The sequence below is a fragment of the Callithrix jacchus genome, chromosome 10, assembly GCF_049354715.1.
Source record: "Callithrix jacchus isolate 240 chromosome 10, calJac240_pri, whole genome shotgun sequence".
NCBI classification, from domain to species: Eukaryota; Metazoa; Chordata; class Mammalia; order Primates; family Cebidae; genus Callithrix; species Callithrix jacchus.
The window spans coordinates 50,967,754-50,991,392 of NC_133511.1; the positions used below are offsets into that span (position 1 = coordinate 50,967,754).

General features: G+C 33.7%; 1 protein-coding gene across 7 annotated transcripts in view; it reads left to right on the forward strand.

Moving 5' to 3' along the window:
• NOX4 (NADPH oxidase 4) overlaps window positions 1-13,456 on the forward strand; it is a 148,558-nt gene extending 135,102 nt beyond the window's left edge. For 6 of the 7 annotated variants that reach the window (XM_035265278.3, XM_078339241.1, XM_054241812.2 and 3 more), the window contains 3 exons: window positions 1,344-1,412; window positions 2,946-3,043; window positions 11,536-13,456. In XM_035265278.3, the coding sequence (XP_035121169.1) occupies window positions 1,344-1,412; window positions 2,946-3,043; window positions 11,536-11,656 (288 nt within the window). In that variant the 3' untranslated portion in view covers window positions 11,657-13,456. Of the gene's footprint in view, window positions 1-1,343; window positions 1,413-2,945; window positions 3,044-11,535 lie in introns of those variants that run through there. The other variant, XR_004731190.3, reaches the window with a different exon arrangement.
• Window positions 13,457-23,639: the final 10,183 nt, after the last annotated feature.

The following is a 23,639-nucleotide window of genomic DNA, read 5'->3' on the forward strand; positions in this document are numbered from 1 at the left end:
GCAGACTAGACACATACTTTGGAGAAAAAAAATTCAAGATAGACAAACCTAACTTCACAAGGAGGGTCCCTGATGCAGCAGTATACTTGATGTCCTGAAAGAGGAGAAAGGTGGTCTTTGTGGGTGAAGCAGAGTGAGCAAGGGGAACAATAGTAGGAAAGGCAATTAGAAAGGTGGTGTCTACTCTTTCTGGGAAGAGGCAGATTACATAAGGCCATCAGACTTTATGCAAAAAAAAAAAAAAAAAGATTGGTTCTGGGTATATACCTAGAATAATTAAAAGCAGGGAATTGCAGATATTTGTATGCAAATGCCCATAGAAGTATTATTCACAATAGCCAAAGGATGGAAGCAACCCAAATATTCATCAAGAGATGAACAGATAAACTGTTCCTTAAAGAGGAAGGAAATTATGACACACACCACATCCAGGAACTCTGAAGACATAATGCTAAGTGATTTAAGCTAGACACAAAAGAGCAAATATATTATGCTGCCGCTTATAGAAGTACTTAGAATAGTTTAATTTGTAGAGAAAGGAGGTAGAATGGAATATGCATCCTTCCTAAAAATATTGTAAACAATTCAGATACAGTAAAATTCTCTCAGGTTACTGGAGCCTTCAGGGAAGGGGAAATGAGGAGTTGTTGATCCATATGTTTTTTCTGCACTATTTATTTTTGTAGGTATATTTTTGCCTCATGCATTTTTGTACACGAGAAACCAGAGCCCTTTGCTGAATAAATGGAAGGCAGGATCAGGAAAAAGCATCTATTTGTTTTTGTTATTTGTTTTGTTTTATATTTGCTAGCATGCATAAGCTAAATCACTATTGTCTTTCCTTTTTTATAAAGAAAATAATGTTCATGATGAATAAACTGGTAACATTTTCAGACCTTTAAGAATAAAATAAGGAGGATTTCAGAAGGACTAGTATTTGAGAATATTTGTGTGCCATTTAGCATGCTAAATTTTGTATCTATAAAGATAACAGAGAATTATTCCCTACCACTACCACCATCAGACCTAATTCATACCAGGTGGCCAGATTGTTAATGTTAGATCTGTTATATATGTATTTGTGTGTATGTATATATGTATGTATGTAGAATTTAACACAACCTAGCTTATCATAGTCAATATCTATCAGAAAACAAATATATATATATCTTTTATATTACAAAAGCAATATATATATGTATATATATATTTCTTTTCTGATAGATATTGACTATGATAAGCTAGGTTGTGTTAAATTCTAGAATCACTTATGTTAGAATAGGAGAAAATCTGAGTATACCCACAGAATTTCAATAAGACTGTTCCTTTTTCTGTCCTCTCAGTTTTGGCAAGAGAACAGACCTGACTATGTCAACATCCAGCTGTACCTCAGTCGAACAGATGGGATACAGGTATGTGGTTGAATGTTACTGTAAATTAAACAAGTCTCTTGATAATAGATTTACTGTAAGAGCTGTGGTGGAAGAAAACTCCTGCAGGTGGTTTGAACAGTTTCTTAGCACAAGGGCTCCTTTGGAATATGTCCAGAAAACTGATGGCTTGTCCTTGAAGTGAACCATATTATGCCTTCCATTTGTCCTTCTCACGGGGCTGGAACAGACCTTTGGAGTCTGCCCCTTCCCTCTTCACTATCACCTCAAGTTCTTTACTTCTGAAATTCAGACTACACATGAACAGCTTGTGATTTCTTTTTATTAAGGGGATGTTTTATGTGGAGAGAGAAGATGAGTTTGTATACAATTAAGCTTATTTCTAGCCAAGGAAAACTAAATGTAATAATAGCTACCACGCTTTGTTAATTTACTGTTCTAGGCACTGTGCTAAGAATTTCAATTTCACTTATATTAGTTTATGTAATAAAAACAGAGTTAAGCAGTAGATGATATTCCCATTTTGCAGATGATGAAACTGATATTTGAAGACAACATTGAAGAGCTGGACTGGTGTATAAATCTAGGCATGAATGCTTTTGCAAATTTTATTTTAGTACCTTTCTCATACATTTTCAGAATACTTTGAATACAGAATATTAATATTTGTCAATTGCCACAAAACTAATCTAACCCAAATTTTTTCAGTCTGATTTCTACCCTACTTGGTATGTTAAATGTATTTCATTTTACTACTCTCATGAAATAAGTCAATATCACTTTTCCTCCTCGTACTGCTGTAATGAAGGTATGAAGCATAATTTGCATTGGTTCTCAGTTTGCCTGCCTGAGACTCAGACTCTTCCTCCTTTCTCTGCGTTTCACGCTGACTCTTCACATTGATTCAGATCTAATGCTCTGTTAGTTGCAAACAGGAGCCCATTATCAGCCATTTGTCGATAGACCCAATTTTGAAATTCTGCTATCTTGAGCTTTCTTGTCTAGGATCATCTCCCCAAATTTACAATGACAATTTGTAGTATTTACTCATATAATGAGCCAAATATGACAACTGTATTCATGGTGGCAAATACTTCAATGAAGTTAGTGGGCTGAGCCTTTTCGAGAGTGAGCAATTAGAACTCATTTTTTGTCTTGCATTGCAGTTCTTTAAAGATGAAGCAACGAACTGACGTCTAAGAAAATTAGCCCTTTGTCAGAATGGCATTCAAGGAGCTTAGTTCTAACAATTAGTTTGCACAGTGAATTCATTTCAAAATCAAATTTTTTTACCTTTTTACCAGAATGATTTTTTTTTGGTTTGTTTGTTTAAAACAAACAAATGGAATTCAAGGAGATAATGGATTTTAAAGGAAAAGAGAAGGGAAGTGATACTCTGAAATAATTGTACGAAATAGGTTGCCATTTGATACTTAACATTCTTTATATCACAGCAATTTGGTGGGAAATCATGGCACTAGCAGAAATGACGTTAGAGAAACAGGTTACTTATCTAAATCTTGAATAATGTAGTGTTTTTTTTTTTGGCAAAAGATAATTGGAGAAAAATATCACATACTGAATTCGAGACTTTTTATTGGACGTCCTCGGTGGAAACTTCTGTTTGATGAAATAGCAAAATGTAACAGAGGGTAAGTTCTATACCTCAAAAATTTGACATGAGGCTAATAAATACATTAAAATATTTTCAAATAGTTACACAAAGTTTAAAAAATGAATTGGCAATGAGTTTACAAATGACAAATTCACTGAAACACTCTTTCACTATCAAAGGTGGAAGTAAGACAGATATTGCCGTACATTTCTGTAATTCCAAATAATTAAGGTTTGACTTAGAAATAGTGTATAATGTATTTATGAGCTTAATTCTCCCACCTGATTATATATTTGTATAGGCCTGTGTTAAAAATCAGTATTCATTCTCACAGCATGTATCACGTGATCATGGGAAAAGCTTTCAAAATCATGTTTGCAAACAAAGAATTCACAGATATTTCTAACAATGAATTCATTTAAAAATCACATTTTTGTACCTTTTTACAAGAATAAATGTGTATTTTTTGTTTATTCATTTAAAAAAATCATTGTGTTGTATTATGCAGTCTTTAAATCTGGAATATTTCCAAATGTATTATTTGGAAGCCATAATTGTATAAAGAATCTTGTTCTTATAGACTATGTGTTTATAATCTGAAGAAATTGCTATGAAAGGAAAGCCTCCATTTCATTTTAGGGCACAGACCAGCCAGCCCATTTGTCATTTGTAAATTTATCATAGTGCAGAGCACTGATCTATAAGAATTCTAAGAAGATTTTGAAAACTGTATAACCACTGACATATTTTTAGATTTGCATCTAAATAGTTTCATCATAAGTTTAAATAGTTGTGAAAGATATTGACATTTTGTAATTAACGTAATTTTGTGTGACATATCCACTGGAATATAAATATAGCTAGATGATACTAATGTCATTTATTACAAAAATATATAAACTCTTAGCAGTTGGATATTTTACATCATTCTTTTTCTTTCATTTAACTTATATTTCTTTCCCATTAGTGCATATAATTTATATACTTTCTCATTTGAACTAATCGTATTTTTATTGCTAACCTAATCCTAATCATACTTCTACACAAGAATGCATATAAATTAAATATTTTATTTGAAAATTTCCTGTAAACATAGACTCCAGAGTTAATTTTTACTTCTGGCGTGAGTTATCATTACAATTATTAGTATATAGTTGACCACTTCATAAATTTTAAAATATGTTCTTATAAACATCAAAAGGACATTTGATTATAAATGCACAAGCCAGCTTATTAAATGTATATATTTTTAAAAATCCAATTTAGGAACTGGTGGATGAATGTTATTTATTGAAGACATTATTGATCAAGATGGCTCCTATTTATACCCTCAAAGATTTTGTTTTAGAAATTACAGAATGGGGCCTGGGAAGTGAAATTTAAAAAGGAATAAAGTTGCCCATGTGATTCAGATTACAGCCATGTTTAAATCACTTTTGTAGTATTTCCCTTCCCTTGATGAATTAGTTTTGGGATGAAAATGTAAGCATGCTTTACAAAGTAGGAGTTCTTTGTAATATTCAAAGTTGAAATTAGAAAAAAATGATGTGAACTGACTTTTGGCTATCTTCCTTTCCCATCTTTCTCCAATAACAACTCATCTTCGATGTGATGATCTTGTCATACTCATCTGTCTCTTGTTATGCATTGCTGACATGTTCCTCTTTAGTGGCATTTACTGACTGCTGACAAGAATTTTTTTTTGTAGATTTTCACAGTATATTGCTGAAAATTGAGTTTCTTTGGCTGAATTCAGAAACCAAATCCATAAAGAGCAGGTTATTTACAGGGAAACAGAGATTGAAGCTGTTGGTTCCTACAGTTAGTTCTCAAGAAGTCTCATTTGTCAGGCTGTTTGTGTTTTAGAGTGATGTGTGTGTGTGTGTGTGTGTGTGTACCATATATTTTAAAAATCTAATCCTTAGTTTTCTAATAAAAATAGAATCTGTAACAACTAATTCTTCAACTTCCTTTGTTGTTGTTTTCTTTTTTTCTTGGCTATGCTAGGAAGAACCAACTAATTTTTAATGATGTACTTCTTTTGATCATAGACAATTTCTGTGTAATTGTATCTCACAGTCTTCTAGAGTATGAACAACATGACTGTTACTACCCTAATTATTTATATTTAGGTTACTTATATTTCCTTACAGTTAAAAACAGTCTTGTAGTAATTATCTTTGTACATACTTTCTTATGTGAGAATATTGCAGTTAGATTAAGATTGAGTGGGAATGCTCAACAGGTATACAGATTTAGGTACTGATCTACAAAAACTAAAAGTCAGAATTAATTTACTTTCCACATGTATATGACAGTCATTCTTTTGTTGCCTTTTTAAATTCAGAAAATGAATTAAAATGGTGTGATATGATAATGGAATGTGAAGGAACTTTTGGAGTCAATATGCCTTCATCTTTTTTTTAAAATGAAGAAGCTAGGACTTCAGAATATAATGATTTATCAAAAGCCACAGTCAATGAGCCAGAATGCAAATATGAACGCTAATCTCCTGACTGCAAGCTATTGTGCTTTACCACAGGACATACTTGTCGCAGATAAAGAGCAGTAATCTTATTTTACCATGCTCCCTTTAGATGGGAGATAGGGAGGTGCTCTCAATATTATGTTGTAAACCATTTAGTATTTAATAACCTGTCAGAAAATTATTTGTTATATCTAGCCCAAATTTGGTTTTCTGTTGTTTGTAATTAAAATGTATATCATGCTTCGAGCTGTGAAGTTTATGCATTATGCAAAGAGAGAAAGAAAAGTTGAACTTTATTGGGCTTTTTGAATAGAGAATTACTACTCTGGGATTGAGTGAAATGTTTGAGATTACTTTATTTTACTGCCTTGTAGTGTTCTTAAAACAAGTTAAAAATAACTAGGTTTAGTCTCTCACATTTACTCCTGTGACCTTGAGTCAAGTGACTCAGTCCTGCTGGATCTGTAATACAAGGAGTGAATAAGCTCTCTGGAGTGATTAAGTTCTCATTACTTAAGATTCAGCATTTACAAGTCTACATAAAAAGCAAGTGTGAATATTTATGGAACTTGTTTCTAGTATCAACCCTGCAAACTGCATTTTCTACTTAGTACCCAAATCTACCTGCACCCATTCCATCAAACATTATTTAGACAAAACTCCAGATAATAGTTGGATTGCAGCACTCTAATGCAAATTTAGTACAAATGAATTGCAAAGATTCCTTGTAGAATTCAGAAAAAAAATGTAAGATATCATTAAGTTGTAAGAGTGATGTTAGGGAATTCCTCAAATTACACACATACACACAAAGGATATCAGAGTTAAACTGGTTAATAATTGTAAACGAAACTGTTAACAAAAACAGCTAAAAATCATGATATCCTGGGTGGTTTAAAATAATGATTTTTATTACTGTTATTTAATTTATAATAAATACTTGATTTTATTATTATTTAAGAAGTACCTTTAGGAAATCTGCAAAACTTGCCAAGCTAACTTTGTAATTGCCCAGTCAAAGCCAATCAACAAAATAATGGTATCCTATTGCCGTCATACAGTGTTGACAGAAAGTTTATACAAAGAAACAAAATGGCTCAATTCTCTTTTAATTTTAATGGAAGCTACATTATGGTTTCAATAATCATTTAAATTGTATTAAGTATAACATCATTTATTTTCATGTATTTTTATTTCTTTTGCTCACTTTGGGTTTAATTACCTTTTTCTTTTTTCTTGTTTCTTAAAATGGAAACATAGGTCATTGATTTCAGATCTTTTTTTCCTAAGAAAAGAGTTTAATGCTACATGTTTTCCTCTAAACACCACTTTTGCTAAATAAAATTTGATTTGTTTGTTTGCATTTTCATCTCATTCAAAATATTTTTTATTTTTTATGTTATTTTCTCTTTGACCCATGGGTTATTTAGAAATGTTTAATTTACAAATATGCAGAAATTTTTCAGATATCTTTTTGTTCTTAACTTCTAGTTCAATTGAGATTTGATCTAAAAACAAACTCCTTGTAATTCTAATTCCTTAAAATGTATTAACACTTGTTTTATTGCCCAAAATACGTTCAAGCTCAGTTAACGTTCCTTATTCACTTAAAAAGAATTTGTATTTCATCATTGTTAAATAGAGCATTCTATAAATGCCAATTAGTTCCAGTAGGTTAATAGTGGTGTTCAAATTTTCAATATACTTACTGAATTTCTGTCTGCTTGTATTAATTACTGAGAGAAGAGTATTGAAATCATCAACTATAATTATGTATTTACCTGTTTTTTGCAGTTCCATCAATTTTTGCTTTATGTATGTTGAAGCTTTTTAGTTTCAGTGTTTAAATCATTTACATTTAATTTAATGAAAACATGGTTGGGTTTAAATCTGGCAGTTCACCATTGCTTTGTGCTTATCTATTTGTTCTTCTGTTTTGTTTTTTTACCTTGATTTGGGCTATTATTTATGATTCCAATTTTCTCTAATATTAGCTATACCTCTGTATTTTTTTTTCTTTTTGGTAATTGCTTTAGGGCATTCGTTTCCAAACTGCATTTTTTTGACTAGCAATAATTGGAATCTTGTTAGAAAAGCAAATTCTTGAGCCCTATCCAAGATCTGCCAAATCAGAAACTATAGGGATGGGGAGACCTAGCTCTTTGTGTTCTATGAAGTCTCTCAAATGATTCTTATGAGGTCAAAATTATTGAAACATTGTTCTAGGTTTACAGTGTACATCATTAGCTTATCATAGCCACTTAGCAATTTTATTTTTTATCTTTATATTTATTTTTATTTTTTAGTTTCTCTGTTGCCTAGGCCAGAGTGCAATGACAGGATCATGGCTCACTGCAACCTTGAATTCCTGGGCTCAAGAGCTCTTCCCACCTCAGTCTCTTGAGTAGCTAGAACTACAGTTGCACACCACCATGCTCAGCTAATTTTTAAAATGTTTTGTAGAATGGGATCTCACTTCGTTGGCCAGGCTGGTACTTTGAATAATATTATAACACTTCAGGTACTTCCGTTTACTTCCATCCTTTTGTATTGTTGTCATTAATCTTATATATACATATGTTATAATTCTCATCATTAGTATTTTTGTTTTAAACATCAAGCATATATTGAAAAGATTAGAAATTAGAAAAAGTACATATTTTATATTTACTCACAGATTTTATTATTTTGGTGTTCTTCTTTCCTTTGGTTAGATTCAAATGTCCATCTAATTTAGTTTTTCTACTTCTTGAGGAGTTTTCTTTAATATACCTTATAGTGCTGGTTAGCTGGCAATAAATTCAGCTTGTGTTTGTATAAGAAGTTTGTAATCCATCTTTATTTCTGAAAAAAAAATTTTGTTTGGCATAAAATTTTCTTGGTATATAATAGTTGATGTCTTGTTTTATATTTTTAGTACTTTGAAAATATCACTTCGTTGCTTTCTGACTTGCATGATTTATGGCAAGAAATTCACGTTCAGTCTTACATTTCTTTCTCTCTTTTTTTGGACGGAGTTTTGCTCTTGTTACCCAGGCTGGAGTGCAATGGCGTCATCTCAGCTCACCGCAACCTCCACCTCCTGGGTTCAGGCAATTCTCATGCCTCAGCCTCCTGAGTAGCCGGGATTACAGGCATGCGCCACCTTGCCCAGCTAAATTTTTGTATTTTTAGTAGAGACGGGGTTTCACCATGTTGGCCAGGATGGTCTCGATCTCTTGACCTTGTGATCCACCCGCCTCAGCCTCCCAAAGTGCTGGGATTACAGGCTTGAGCCACCGCGCCCGGCCGATGATTTGTAATGTGTCTTTTCCCCCAGTCTGTTTGGTTTTATGTTTTCCTTTTTGTCAATCGTTTTTAGCATTTTATTATCAATTGCCTTGGTACAGTTATCTTTGTGTTTATTCTCCTTTAAACTTATGAGCTCTTTTTTTTTTTTGCTTTTTCCTTGGTCTTCTGTCATGTTGGACTGCAATTACATGTATTTTCGACTTGTTGATATTGTCCCATGAGCCACTGAGGCTCTGTTCTTCTTCTTTTTTTAAATTTTTTCAGTTTTTGTTTTCTGTGGGCTTCAATTTGGATAAATTCTAATGCTCTTTCTTCAAGTTTACTTTTTCTTTGGCAATGCCTATTCTTTTTTTAACTCATCTAGTGTGTTTATCATTTCAAATATTGCATTCCATCTCTAGAATTTATGTTTGCATCCTAAAAAATATTTCATTTATCTTCTCATAATGATAATGCTTTTCTTTGAATTATGAAGCCTATATATCCTGTTTCAAAGACCATGTATGTCTGTCCTCTCTGTCATTCTGGGCCTTTTTCTATTGAATACTCTTTCTCCTTGTATTAGTTTACCAGAGCCCCCGTAGCAATATACCACAGACTCGGTGGATTAAACAACAGAAATTTATTTTCTCATAGTTCTGGGGGCTGGAAGTTTAAGATCAAGAAGCTGGCAGAGCTGGTTTCCTGAGATCTCTCTCCTTGGCTTGCAGATGGCTGTGTTCCCAATGCTTCTTCACACGGCTTTTTCTCCATGCATGCACATCCCTGGTGTCTGTTTTTGTGTTCAACTCACTTCTTATAAGTTCACCATTCAGTCTGGATTAGGCCCTACCCTTGTAGCCTTATTTTAACTTAAATTGCCTCCTTAAAAGCCTTACCTCCAAATATAGTCACATCCCGAGGCACTGAGGGTTAGGACTTCAACCTATGGGTTTTGGAGGGGCATACTTCAGCCCATAAAACTCTTAATTATAATTTATATTTTCTTACTTTTTGCATTCCTGGTATTTTTTTTATTAAATTCTATACATTTTAAAGTTTAAATATTAGATGCCAAATTTTGATTTATTTATTAATTTCAATAGTGTTGGACTTGTTCTGGCATGCAGTTATGTTATTTGGGTTCAGGTTGATCTTTACAAGGCTCACTTCTAAGATTTGTTAGTGCAGGTCCAGAGCAGCCTTCTGCCCAAGGCTAATTTTACTAATATCCTCTCTACTCCTTGCAAATAAGGTGACACCTTTCTAAGAATACAACCCATTGCCCATGTACTTATAGGAGTTTTTATTCTGGAGGGTGTGAATACAAATTATTTGCAGACCTGTGTAAAGTCTGGCAATTATTTGAACATTTGATTTCTGATAGCTCTTCATTCATGAAGTTTCTTCTCATATACAAACAGATTATTAATCAACCGAAGACTTGAGGATTCTCCTCTACCAATGTTCACGGTTTCTTTCTGTGATCTCCCTTTCCTTCCGTATTCTTCTCCACAAATTCCAGCTGTTTTGGCTTCAATGAACTCCATTCTTTGTCCCCTAGTGTAATCATCAATCTTTGCCTGAGTTTCCTTCCCCTCTCTGTGCTGCAGCTGGTAGAGGTAGATTGCCTCCAGGCCATAAGCAGAGACAGTGACTGGACTTAGCTTGTTTTCTTTCCTTGCCTCAGGGATCATAGCTCCATGATACCTATTTTTCAGTGTCTGAAAATACTTATGTAATATATTTTGTTTGCTTTTTTCTAGATTTTTAATGTAAGGGGGTATATCTAGTCCCTCTTACCCCATCATGACTGCAAGTAAAATTCTGTTTTCATAGCTTTAGTTTAATTTTTTTAAGGTAAAAAGTTTGAATGAAATATTTTTTCAGTATTTACTATTAATTTTTGGTACCAATTTTAATGGATTCAATGTTTTTATTTGGCACTAATTATTTTAAGATAATTAAGAAATACTGGAGCTTTCAAGATATTATATGAAATAATAATTGTTTTGATATCCAAAGAAGAATCAAATGCAAATCAACAAACTTGGGAGGAAGGTCAATTTGAAATATTATTCATTTTCTGAGATTTATTTAGTCTATTTGTTAGACATATGTCTTATTTAACTACTAAATTTTATGTTAGAGAATAATTAAAGCTACTTGGCATTTGTTGCCATTATTGCAATGCATACATAAAAAATTAGATGAATATGTTTTTTGTTTACTGTGAATATAAATTAGTCACTTAAAATTATTATTTCAAATTCTTAATATCTTTTTTCTCTCCTTCCTTATTCATCACTGCTTTTGGAAATCCACATAGGAACTTTAGATAACTGTGTGTAAAGTGTCTAATAAAAGAAGAATTTACGTTGTCCAGTGTGGACTGAACATCTATTTAGATGTCAGCTGATTAGCAATTGACATCTATCAACTGCTGCTCTTGATGAGGTTGCCGGTTTCATTAATGGCAAGTCATGAAAAGACTAAGGTAGATTGATCAATCTCTGTCTGATAATAAGCACATTTGCGCTCATAGGTATGTTCTTTGAATTATCCTAAATTCTGGAATGAAAAGTAGGAGGTAAATAAAATAGTTTTCTAATGGACATTTACATTTGGAAATAATTAGAAAAGTGTTTTCATTACGTAAAACAGAAAGAAATTGACTTTGTTAATACTTTAAACCATGCTCATAAAGCCTACTTCTTGTTAAATTCTGTCTAATTTTACACCTGATTTTCTATTTCCCCCTCTTGTTCTAGGAAAACAGTTGGTGTTTTCTGTTGTGGGCCCAATTCACTATCCAAGACTCTTCATAAGCTGAGTAACCAGAACAACTCATATGGGACAAGATTTGAATACAATAAAGAGTCTTTCAGCTGAAAATCTTTGCCATGAAGTAGGACTTTAAGGAAGGAATGAGTGCAATTTCTAAGACTTTGAAACTCAGTGGAATCAAACAGCTGTGTTATGCCAAAGAGTAGCAAGGTTTTCTTATTTATGATTATTTAAAATGGAAATGTGAGAATGTGACAAGATGACAGGTTACATTACATGTTTAATCTGGAAACCAAAGAGACCCTGAAGAATATTTGATGTGATGATTCACTTCTCAGTTCTCAAATTAAAAGAAAACTATTAGATGCACACTGTTGATTTTTATGATGGATTTAAGAACTCCCTAGTGAGGAGCTGAACTTGCTCAATCTAAGGCTGATCATCTTGTTCCTCTTTATATTGTTTTTGGTTGAACAAATGCAAGATTGAACAAAATTAAAAATTCGTTGAAGCTCAAATTCCATTTTCTATGTTGTGTATAAACAGAGTAGCTTTAATTTGCAAGCACTCCAGGCAAGTATATTAGATGTTTGAAAACACAGCACAAGACTCTGTATTGATACGGGTACTTTGTGTCAATATCTAATTGTCTCTACTATTTATGCTAATACCTCTATTTGATGTCTGTAGACTATATGCTAACTGAACCTTCCTCAAGTGTTATTATAGTATCTAATTTTATATGTAGTTTTCTTTTTATTCCTCTCTCTAGGGAAATATGCCTTCCCTTAGCATGCATTAGACATAATGATTTAATAGGTCCTTTTCATCTTTAATTTATTTAATCTCTCACTATTGCATGGAAATGAAAGTATTCCTACTATAAATTATAAAGTATTCCTACTATATATATATACACACACTAAGTTTTTCCTTTTTCAGCATTTTTATCTTTATTATTAATATTTCATTTTTTTCACAGGTACGATTTGTCTTAGGCTGTAGCCTCTTAGGATACTTAGTTAATTTGGACTTTGAAACCAAAGGACATTATGTCTGTCAGTAGGCACTGAATATAAGATTTATCTCCTTTGTCAGACATTGGTTTATGATGGAGATATTGAAAGTATTGTCATATTCCTGAAGAGTAAAGCCTGTATTTTACCTTCTACATAAAAGGAAATATGGTATTCTTATTCAAATTTAAGTTTATAATTCAGAATATTATTGTTGCACTCTTTGGTATCCTGAGTTTCCATAGGGAACTATTGGGTTTAAAGTCACTGTTGGAACTACACTGTGTGAGCTTATCAGTTTCTGTTCCCTGGCTATCATATTCTTGGCTCAGAACAATATTCCCCATTATTATCTTAAGAATTAAGGGATTCATATGGTTTAGTGATTTTGTTTGGGAGTCAACTATCAATTTCTATCAAATATAACACATTGCTGAAATCAGCAGTGTGACTTGCCTTGCCATTGTTAAATTGTTACATAAAACATAACATGGTAGATGCAACTGTCATTTTTTGCTATAATTCTTCAATAACAATCAAGCATGCTAACCCATATTGAATGGTATTTACTTGTTGATATTTCTTCCTCTCCTTGGAATTCTCATTTCTTTGGAAAGACAATGAATCCACAAAAGTGACAGGAAATGTGTAATGCTCATGCAGATTTAGCTATGAAGTCGTATTTAATAATCAGTATATCTTGACAACATTTTCTAGATTAAAAAGAATTTTCATGAAAATGTGTAAGAGAAAGAACTAGTAGAAAGAAACTTTGAGTTAGTCCAGGCTTAATGTCCAATACTGACTCTATACTGATCATAATTTATTTATGTGATTACTTTAATGCATCTAATTTCAATAAAACAAGTAGAAGATTTTTCAAAAGAAAGATGATGTTTCAAAGCTGTCTGCCATTCTAGATGAGCCTCCTGGCTTATTTAAGTTCCAGTAGGTGTTCAGATGTTAAATGTTAACATAGGTCATTTTTGCCTCTACAGGGCTTCCTTCATCTTGCATGTTTAAGAGAACGTCATTTTATTTTGAGGTTATTTCTCTGGGGACAGTTCTTAAAATATAAACCTTAAAATCACTAATTTTAATAGCAATAAATGTTAAAATTGAAATGGTGTCCTTGAAATTTCTGTTAGCTCACTCTAACTTTGAAACAAATAAAGCCTCAACATTTGTTCACAAGATGATGCAAGTTTAAGAAAAACACTCTACTTGTCAGGAATTAGCATTTGAGTGTACACTAGCATAAGAAGCCTTAGGAATTTGAGTTGTGGAATTTTCAATGTTACAGTCTAATGGTGTGACTAAGGCAAATTACTTCTCATACATAGATTAAAATGTATCATTTGGATTAGATCAGTAATTATTAATTTTTTGGATAATGTATCTTTTTGAGAATCTGATTAAAATGCGTAGTATGACATATAGCACATCCCTATAATTTTGGGGAAGTTACAAACACGATCCAAAAACTGGGTGCATGAACAGAAAAACCTATCGCAATAGCAAAATGATTCACACTTACACATTTATACATACATGCTACATAAACCCGTACATATACATACATACTTTTGAGACTTCATTTGCTTTTTTAAAAATTTCAGGTTAAAAGTGAAATGCTTGATAGTTCTTCATTTAGTGACTTTAAAATGCCAGTAGGGTCGCTGTGGTAGTATAGGCATTTAAAACAGCAATAGCAAAATGGCTATTGTTATAGGTCTTTCTACTCCTACACCTCTTTTCTTTTTCTTGCCTTTTCTGAGACAGGGTCTTCCAGCCAGATGGAGTACAGTGATGCGATCTCAGTTCACTGCAACCTCCACCTCCTGAACTCCGGTGATCCTCCCATGTCAGCCTACCAAGTAGCTGGGACTACAGGCACATGCCACCACACTTGGCCAATTTTTAGCCATCTTGGCCAGGCTGGTCTTGAGCTCATTGGCTAAAGTGATGCTCCCACCTTGGCATCTCAAAGTGCTGGGATCACAGTTGTGAGCCACCATGCTTGGCCCAAACTACCAATTTGTATAGGGTTATGCTAAGACATTTATTTTGTGGACAAGGGCATTCTCGTTATATGTTCCCAAACAGAGAATCCTATAGGACTTTACATCAGTTTTTAATCTTGCTGGATCTCCTGATTAATGCAAGGGAAGGCTATGATTTTTACATGTAATTCTAAAAAACTAAGATTCATACATACACATTCATACAACCCTATTTAGTGCCACGTGGAAAATAAGATACTGAGTGCTAATTCCAGATTCGGATTCAGAAAATTATACTTTTCTTACAAATCTATCTTCTTTTTCTAAATTTGTTAGTCTTTTATGTTTTTTCTATCAAAATCCATTTTCATGTATATGCATACATTTGGGACTTCATTTGCCTTTTTAAAAATTTCAAGTTAAAAGTGAAATGCTTGATAGTTCTTCATTGAGTGACTTTCAAATGCCAGTTGGGTGACTATGGTAATAGGCATTTAAAACAGCAGCATAAAAGCAGTGTAAAGAAGGAACAGGGTGAATCAATTTGATCTACACAGCCATGTGATTTATAAACCCACAAATTCGTGTTTACTTGGAGCATTCACAGTGGATAATGGATTTAAATTATGAGCCATTGTTAAAGAGACTCACTGGAGGCAAATGGACTGTTGTCATTAACAGAGAATGCGGGTGATGAAGAATATTTGTTGTATAAAAAAGAAGAAATTTTAAGAAAAAAACTATTTACTTTCTTAAGGATAATTATATAAGCAGAAAAATAAGTTTTCTTAACAAATCAAGGTGAAGATTTTTAAGTTGCTGTTTACTTTCAGCAGTTTCCATTTTTTGTGCTAGCTAGGACTTTTTCATATCCAGTTATATTATTGAATATAAAATATTGAAGGTCGTAGTAGTCTTATTTTACTATTGGAAAAACTGAGGCCCAAATTTGCTTCAAGTCATCTGTTGAGTTTGTAGCAGAGCTGAGATTGGCGTTCAAATTTTTAAATACCTTCTATTGAAAGGCTCTTCACCTCCCCCGTGAAATCTTCATCTAAGAAAAATATCTCGTCCTGTGAGTTTGAATCTTCCGTTAAACCTTACTTAGTGCCATGTGGAAAATAAGATACTGAGTGTTAATTCCAGATTCAGATTCAGAAAATTATACTTTTCTTACAAATCTAACTTCTTATTCCAAATTTGTTAGTCTTATATGTTTTGCCTATGAAAATCCATTTTCATATACCTGTTTTTAAGTCTGATAATTGTGCTAAAGGGATGGTGTTCTTCAGCGTTTTACACTGGAAAAATCTGTAGTAGTGTAGTTTCTAGGAAATGCTAATACTATAATTTTAAACTGAGGTTCATAGATTAAAATCATAACTTCACCAGCTATCTAACCACCCAGGAAAAGTTGGTATCAAAACAAATGACTATTGTTCACTTCATTACTCACATGACCATAACTCACTTTTTGTCCAGGAGAAGAGTCAGCCTTTTATAAACTAGTGAGACAGGAAATAAATGAAATTTAGTATAATGAGATTGGCATTTACTTCAGCCACTTCAGAACAATGAGAACTCACTGTTATTTCTCTTCTAAATTTCCTCTCTATTGCCTTAACTTTATTATTTTATTCTGTATGACTCTTTATTCTATTCTATACTATTATAGTCTTTATTCTCAAAGGACAGAATTGCAAAGACTAGCTAAACTAAGCTTTCTAAAGAGAGAATGCAGAAAACATCTAATACTTAGCAAAGAAGTGTTTATTAAAAGATAAGAGAAGAAATGGCCATGTGGATCTTTTATTAAACTTAGCAGAAAGTTTAATGTTGTTTTAGAACAGAGACCAACAATCTGATGCAAAGTGTTAAAATTCACATTTCAGAAACTAGTAAGGGCAAGAAAGGTCTCATAGGAGGAAAAATTGGAGGAAGAAAAGTTATCAGAGAAAGCAAAATTATTTAACACATCAGAACATAATAATGCTTTTCTTTTTACAACTCAAAACAGGCTCAGATATATGGCAAACTGGCTATTACTCTGGTTTGGAAGAATATTAAAAAATGTGATATTTGGCAAGATTGTAGGGGAACTTTCACATTTTCACTGACATTAGAATTTTAGGAAGAAGCTTTATTTTAGGTTAAAATTATATCTAGGTTCTTTAAGAAATAAAGCATTGATGAGCCGCTATTTGACCTAGAGAAGAACCTGACACTTAGATGACAGCCAGCACTGCAAAATATTCTAATATACATAGCAATAAACAAGGCCATGCATTGCTTTAGTCACATACACAAGGCGTTAAAACTGTCATTGCAAGGTCATATTTCACAACTCTTATGTTTCCACCCGGGGAATGCAAACCTTTTTAATAATTGCAGACATTGAGAAACAGATGTTGTCTCTGTTGTATCATAACAGTGTTTCTATTCATTCACATCAGCATATTCACTTGAACTTAGTATCAATTTAGTATGACTGTGTAACTCATTTTACTGTTGAGAAATACCCACAGTGCATAAAATGGGAGCTTTGCTTACTTGCTTAAAAATTTACTGCAGCCAACACACTGGCTAAAGACAAAACTGTTAAATTTTCAAGGTTTTTCTCTGCAGCTGAACCTCAAAGAAACGTAAAATACCTTCTTACCACATCTGTGTTGGAACATGACCTGGGACATACCCTGCACTCTGTGATTAGATGTGCTGCACAATTTCTTCTTTAGGTTCCCAGGGACTATAAGGTTTAGGAAAATACAATCTCTTAAGTCAGCTTGGCATCTCTACTGGCAGAGCTGGGTGCTTACCAGGTGCAATTACACCTTTATTTAAAGATGACAGTTGTCTGCTCTCCGAAAGGCATTAGCAGAAGATTATCTTTTTTCTTATCTTCTCATTAAAATTTGTTTTAAAATCAAAGGTGGGAAAGGTAGAAATCACTTTAAAAATTAGGCATACAATTGAATGGCATGCTGTTCTACCCTGAGAGTGTGCCAGTGTTACCATTCTATTCAGCCACATCCAATGGTGATATGGTGATAGAGTGAATAGGCTTCTGAAAAAGAAATCCGAAAATGTGGAGCCTTCATCCCTAAAATATATTAGACTACTTACATAAAAATGGGAATAATATCTACCTCTGCTTAATGGACAGGGATGCAGTGTGGCAAAAATGTGGAAGAGGGGAGGAGAAGTGCAGTAAAGAGAGATTTTCTAGGTAAATCTTTCTTAGTAGGTTTTTTTAAAACAGAGTAAAAATCAAACATTGTTGTAAGAAAGTAAAACTCAGGCTTTTATGAGTCGCAGTCCATTGTACCTGAAAGACTCATTCTTTAATTTTATTTTCTAGGCAAGTAGAGAAACACCTACAGCAAACCAGCACCACTATCTGTCTTTGTTCTGCTCCCCATAAAGAAAGTCTTTTGTTAAATCTAGTATATGCTTTCTGAATTCCCCTTATACAATAGTAGTAGTATAAGTCTACTTAAAGTGATTTTTAATATAGTGGTTTTTCTCAAAAGCATTAAACCCAGGTGATACAATGTTCGGCAACAATGCAAATCACCAGAATGTGTTAAAGACTTAAGATCCTCTCCCAAGAGCCCTCAAGTCTATATGGGGTGCTAGAACACAAGTGCTCAATGACTTTCTTACTTCCATATTATCAAGTGTGAGATTGTCCTCCATGAGTTTCCTTATTCATACTAAAGGTATGACAGTTTTTTTTTTCCATTCTGCCCCTTTTTGAGGTCATGGGTATTTTTCAAAAATTATTTTTTGATTGACAAAAACTGCATATTTTATGGTGTACAATATGATGTTTTGATATATGTATACTTTGTAGAATGGCTAAATCAAGCTAATTAGCATATTCTACAGGCATTTTTGTTGCTGTTGTTGCTATGGCTACCAGCATTGTTATTTCTAATACCTTTTTCATAGCAAATGAGACCAACACATTCCCAAGTGTGATCTTAAATTCAATAAAAACTAAAAAACTTATTAAGGCTTAGAGTTGAAAAGGAGCTCAGAAGTCATCTAGTCCAACTCATTCAACATACAGATGGGGAAATTGAAGTCTAAAGAGGTGAGACGAAATGTAATAAGGATGAGAATATTCTTAGGAACAATGCTCAAATGGGCAAATATAAATAAATTTTAGTGTAGATACCAGGTCTCTTTTAATGAGATAACTAAATTCTCTGCATGATGACATTTAATCTATTTCTTCTTAGGATCTGAATTACTAGGAAGTCTGTATTCACCTAGTTTTCAAAGCTGTATTCACTCACCTCTCAGTCTGCAATGTGGTGAAAACTCCAAGGTATCTGTGAAGCATGTTGTTCTTGTTCTCCAATTACCCCAAAACTCAAAAAGCATTTCCATGTTTTCCCATTTTTCTATAATGTCCCAATCTTTAAAAAAATATATATATAAATATATTTATATTTATATAAAAATATATATTTATATATTATATATAATTATTATATATAAAATATAATACCATAACATATATATTATTGCACTTTATATAATTATGTATATATTATTGCACTTTAGGTACATGTGCAGATCATACAGGATTGTTGCATAGGTACATACAACAATGTGGTTTACTGCCTCCATTTCAATGTCACCTGCATCTGGCATTTCTCCCCATGTTATCCCTCCCCAACTTCCCTACCCCTGGCTGTCTCTACCATAGTCCCCGGGTCCAGCTGCACTTGCTGTGAAACTCTCAATCCAGAGTGTGTCAGATTGCTGGTCTTTGAGGGGGTGGGACCCACCAAGCCAAATCACCTGGCTCTCTGTTCCAGCCCCCTTTTTTTCAGTTGAATGGGCAACTCTGTATCCCAGGCATTCCAGGCACCAGTTGAAACAGCCACCCAGATTTGTGTGAGTTTTTGTGTTGAGACCTGCTGTGCCAGCTGAAGCAGCCATGCTGGAAACTTAACGGCACTTTTCAGCCCAGGAATCTCCTGGTCTGTGAGCAGTAATAATGCATTTAGAAATGTGGTCATCACTCACCCTCTGCATTGTTCTCACTGGGAACTGTATTCAAGAGCAGTTCCTATTCGGCCATCTTGGATCGACCCAGGATTCTTATATTTAAATTTAACATGCCAGGTTTGGGATTTTGTGTTTATTTTTGGTTTGTTTTTTGGCATTATTCTTAAAGCTCATAATTACACCCAGTAAGATTGTAACATTTAATATTTACATAATTTTAAAATATAAAAATTATATTTTAGCACAAAAAATAAAACATAATATATTCATTATGAAGTTTAAATGTTTAGTTTTTATGTTTGGTCTCTGAGGAGTCAATTTTACCAAATTTTCTAATATACCATACATATTTACACACATGCAATAACTCCTGCTTAAAGATTTTTATTTTATTCAGCACATCACAATCTTCCTCTTTTGAAATTTTCAAATTAGGTAAAATAAAGAATAATAATAGACATACTATCAGGAGCACCTGGTATTTACCAAGGTGGGATCTGAGCCATTTGCCATAAGCCCTGTCCTAGAGACCAGTGTTTTCATACCATCTGAAAACTGCTTTTCCCATCAGTAAAATATAGATCAGACTTTTTTCTAGAAATGTTTTCTGAGAATCATTATGTTTTGTGTTTCTGTGTTGACTTTGACTCTCAGTAGAGTTGATAATTTTATAGTAGAAAGGATGACTAAAAATGCTTTAATAAACAGGTATACTAAGATATGCCTACGGTATATTAAGTTGAAATGCCTTCCTGCATCAGCAGCATGAAAATATATTTGCTGGCTGGGCATAGTGGCTTACGCCTATAATCCCAGCACTTTGGGAGGCCGAGGTGGGCAGATCACCTGAGGTCAGGAATTCAAGGCCAGCCTGACCAACATGGTGAAACCCTGTCTCTACTAAAAATAAAAAAATCATCTGGGCGTGATGGTGCACAATTGTGCACCATCTACTACTCAGGAGGCTGAGGCAGGAGAATCACTTGAAGCTGGGAGACAGAGGTGTCAGTGAGCTGAGATCAAGCCATTGCACTCCAGCCTGGGTACAAGACCAAAACTCCATCTTAAAAAAAAAAATAATTTAAAATGTTTTTTAAAAAAAGAAAATGTATTTGCTTCAGAATACAAGACATTTTATTATTGATGTTTCTAAACCTATGCTCTTTACATTAAATTATTAGTCATTATTTTGTTTAAGAGTCATTCTTGGATTAAATTAGATGCCATTGAGCTCTAATTAACAGAGCTTTTAGAAGTAGTTTCTTGTTTTTTAGGGTTTAAGCAAGTTACTTCACTATGTGGTACTGCATTTCTTCAATCAATTCCTACCACATTGCAGTCTTTCAAGTGATTTATTTTCAAAGAGTCTGCTTTCCTGAGATGGTGGCTTGCCCCCTGTATTTGACCAAGCTGTCACACATTCTATAATGGGCATTTTAGAAGGTCAAATTCAAATGCATTTAAAAAGCAAGATTAGCAGTTATGTGCTTGCATTCCCTATGAGCACTATTTGCTTTGTGTCACAATGGGGTCATGAGTGCATGCTTTAATAGCGGTAGTGTTATAAAATTACTCAGCAGTAGCGAGTGAGAGAAGAACACAGAAGATAATTGGTGAAAAAAACATTTGAAAGATGCACAAATCAGTAAGGCGTTGATGCAAATCTCAATTCTGAAGACTAAAATTTCCTCTAAAATGTCTTCCTTTATTCGTATTGATTCACCTCTCAGGAATGTGTTTCCTAGGGCTAAAAAATACGAAAATGTGTGACAGTACAAGTTTCTTATCAGACTTGTTATTAGGTAAGAAAATCTCTGAGAAATCTTTTTAAATGTCTTGTGTTGCAGTGGCCATGTTTGCAACTTGCTGATAAATGTGTAATCAACTGGGAGATGTAAGTGTATAGGCCAGAATTGGCTTTACATTTCAGATATAGACTCAAAGTATTGTATGAAAAAATACACTTTAGAGTAACTGCTTGTTATGACAGATTTCACACACATGTGCATTTTGATAAGGTGATTTCTGAAATTAAATTTTTGTTTTATTTTGACAAAAGACTTTAATGTTTTGACTGGTAGACAAAGTCAAATTTCAAGGTTTTTAAATAGCCTCTCTGCCTTGGGTTTCTCTTCTAGTGATAGTAGAAAGTGGTTTGTTTAGTTATTTATTTCAAATCTCTAATGGGATACTTGAAAAATACTGAGGGGCATAATTACCTTGTATTTCTCTTCCAAAGCATATTGAAACAAAATATCTAGTAATATATGTTATAACCATGTGGACACTGTTAAGTCTTGTCTTTAAGGCAGTTTCCCCTTTTCTTTAACCCTTATCTGCCAGTAATGAGAAGAGTGCTTCAAATTAGAACTGACAGAGCCCTGTACCCTGAAACTATACTATAACTACATCTTTTCTTTTGTTCTCTATTATGAACTCTTTCCCTCACCTATTTCCTTGAACCTAACTTTAACCCTGAACTTTGTTTTTACCAGTTGGTTAATAACCCAGCTACAGACTTTAGGACCCAAGGTCTAATCCCACAGTTGGCAAAAGCCTATTTGTTTGGATTTTTGGATTAATCTCAGCTCTGTGTTTGGCTGTTCCCAATTCAGCACTTGAATTAACCTTTTATCCTTGATTATGGGTTTTCTTTGCCCCAGGGCTTAGAGGAGTCATTGAGGCACTGGCACTTCCCAGTCACTGCCCTTCTGTGCCCATGGTTGCGATAGCTCCTTGACATGCAGAACCCGGTAACTCTATGGTAGGTAGAGGTTCTTTGTGTGAAGTGATGTTTAAAGTGGAGTCAATTCTCATAATTTATGGTAGTTTTGTTCTATAAAGTTGCCACACAGACTGAATTAGTGAATAGCAAACCATTACTCCCAGATAGGATCCTGCGAGCCTCTGATCAAATTTCCATCAACCTTTTAATATATAATATTGTATATGTGTGTTTCTCTTTAAAGACACCTTATTTAGTATATATTGTTGATTCATTAATGTTGAACTTATTCCTGAACAAAGCTTATCGTGTGTGTCTGTGTGTGTGTATTATCCACAAGACAGGAAGACAGACTGTTTTATTCTGACAAAGTACTTCAATGGGAGGTCTTTAGGAACCCTAAACAGAACTTCATTACAATTGGGGCTCAGCTAGGAATGTCAACCTGGGAAGATGAATGTTTGTCTGCTCTTCTCGTGACTGCAAATAACAATCAGTGTGCAGAAATCACAAGCATTCCTATACACCAATAACAGACATAAAGAGAGCCAAATCAAGAACAAACTGCCATTCACAATTGCTACAAAGAGAATAAAATATCTAGGAATACAACTAACATGTAATGTAAAGGACCTCTTCAAGGAGAACTACAAACCACTACTCAACAAAATAAGAGAGGACACAACCAGATGGAGAAACATTTCATGTTCATGGTTAGGAAGAATCAATATCGTGAAAATGGCCATACTGCCCAAAGTAATTTACAGATTCAATGCTATCCCCATCAAGCTACCAATGACCTTCTTCACAGAACTGGAAAAAAACACCTTAAATTTTATATGGAACCAAAAGAGAGCCTGCATAGCCAAGTCAATTCTAAGGAAAAAGAACAAAGTGGGAGGCATCACACTACCGAACTTCAAACTGTACTACAAGTCTACAGTAATCAAAACTGCATGGTACTGGTACCAAAACAGAGATATAGGCCAATGGAACAGAACAGAGGCCTCAGAGGCAACACCACACATCTACAACCATCTGATCTTTGACAAACCTGACAAAAACAAGCAATGGGAAAAGGATTCCCTGTTTAATAAATAGTGTTGGGAAAACTGGCTAGCCATGTGCAGAAAGCAGAAACTGGACCCCTTCCTGACACCTTACACTTAAATTAACTCCAGATGGATTAAAGACTTAAACATAAGACCTAACACCATAAAAATCCTAGAAGAAAATCTGGGCAAAACCATTCAGGACAAAGGCATAGGCTAGGACTTCATGACCAAAATACCAAAAGCATTGGCAACAAAAGACAAAATAGA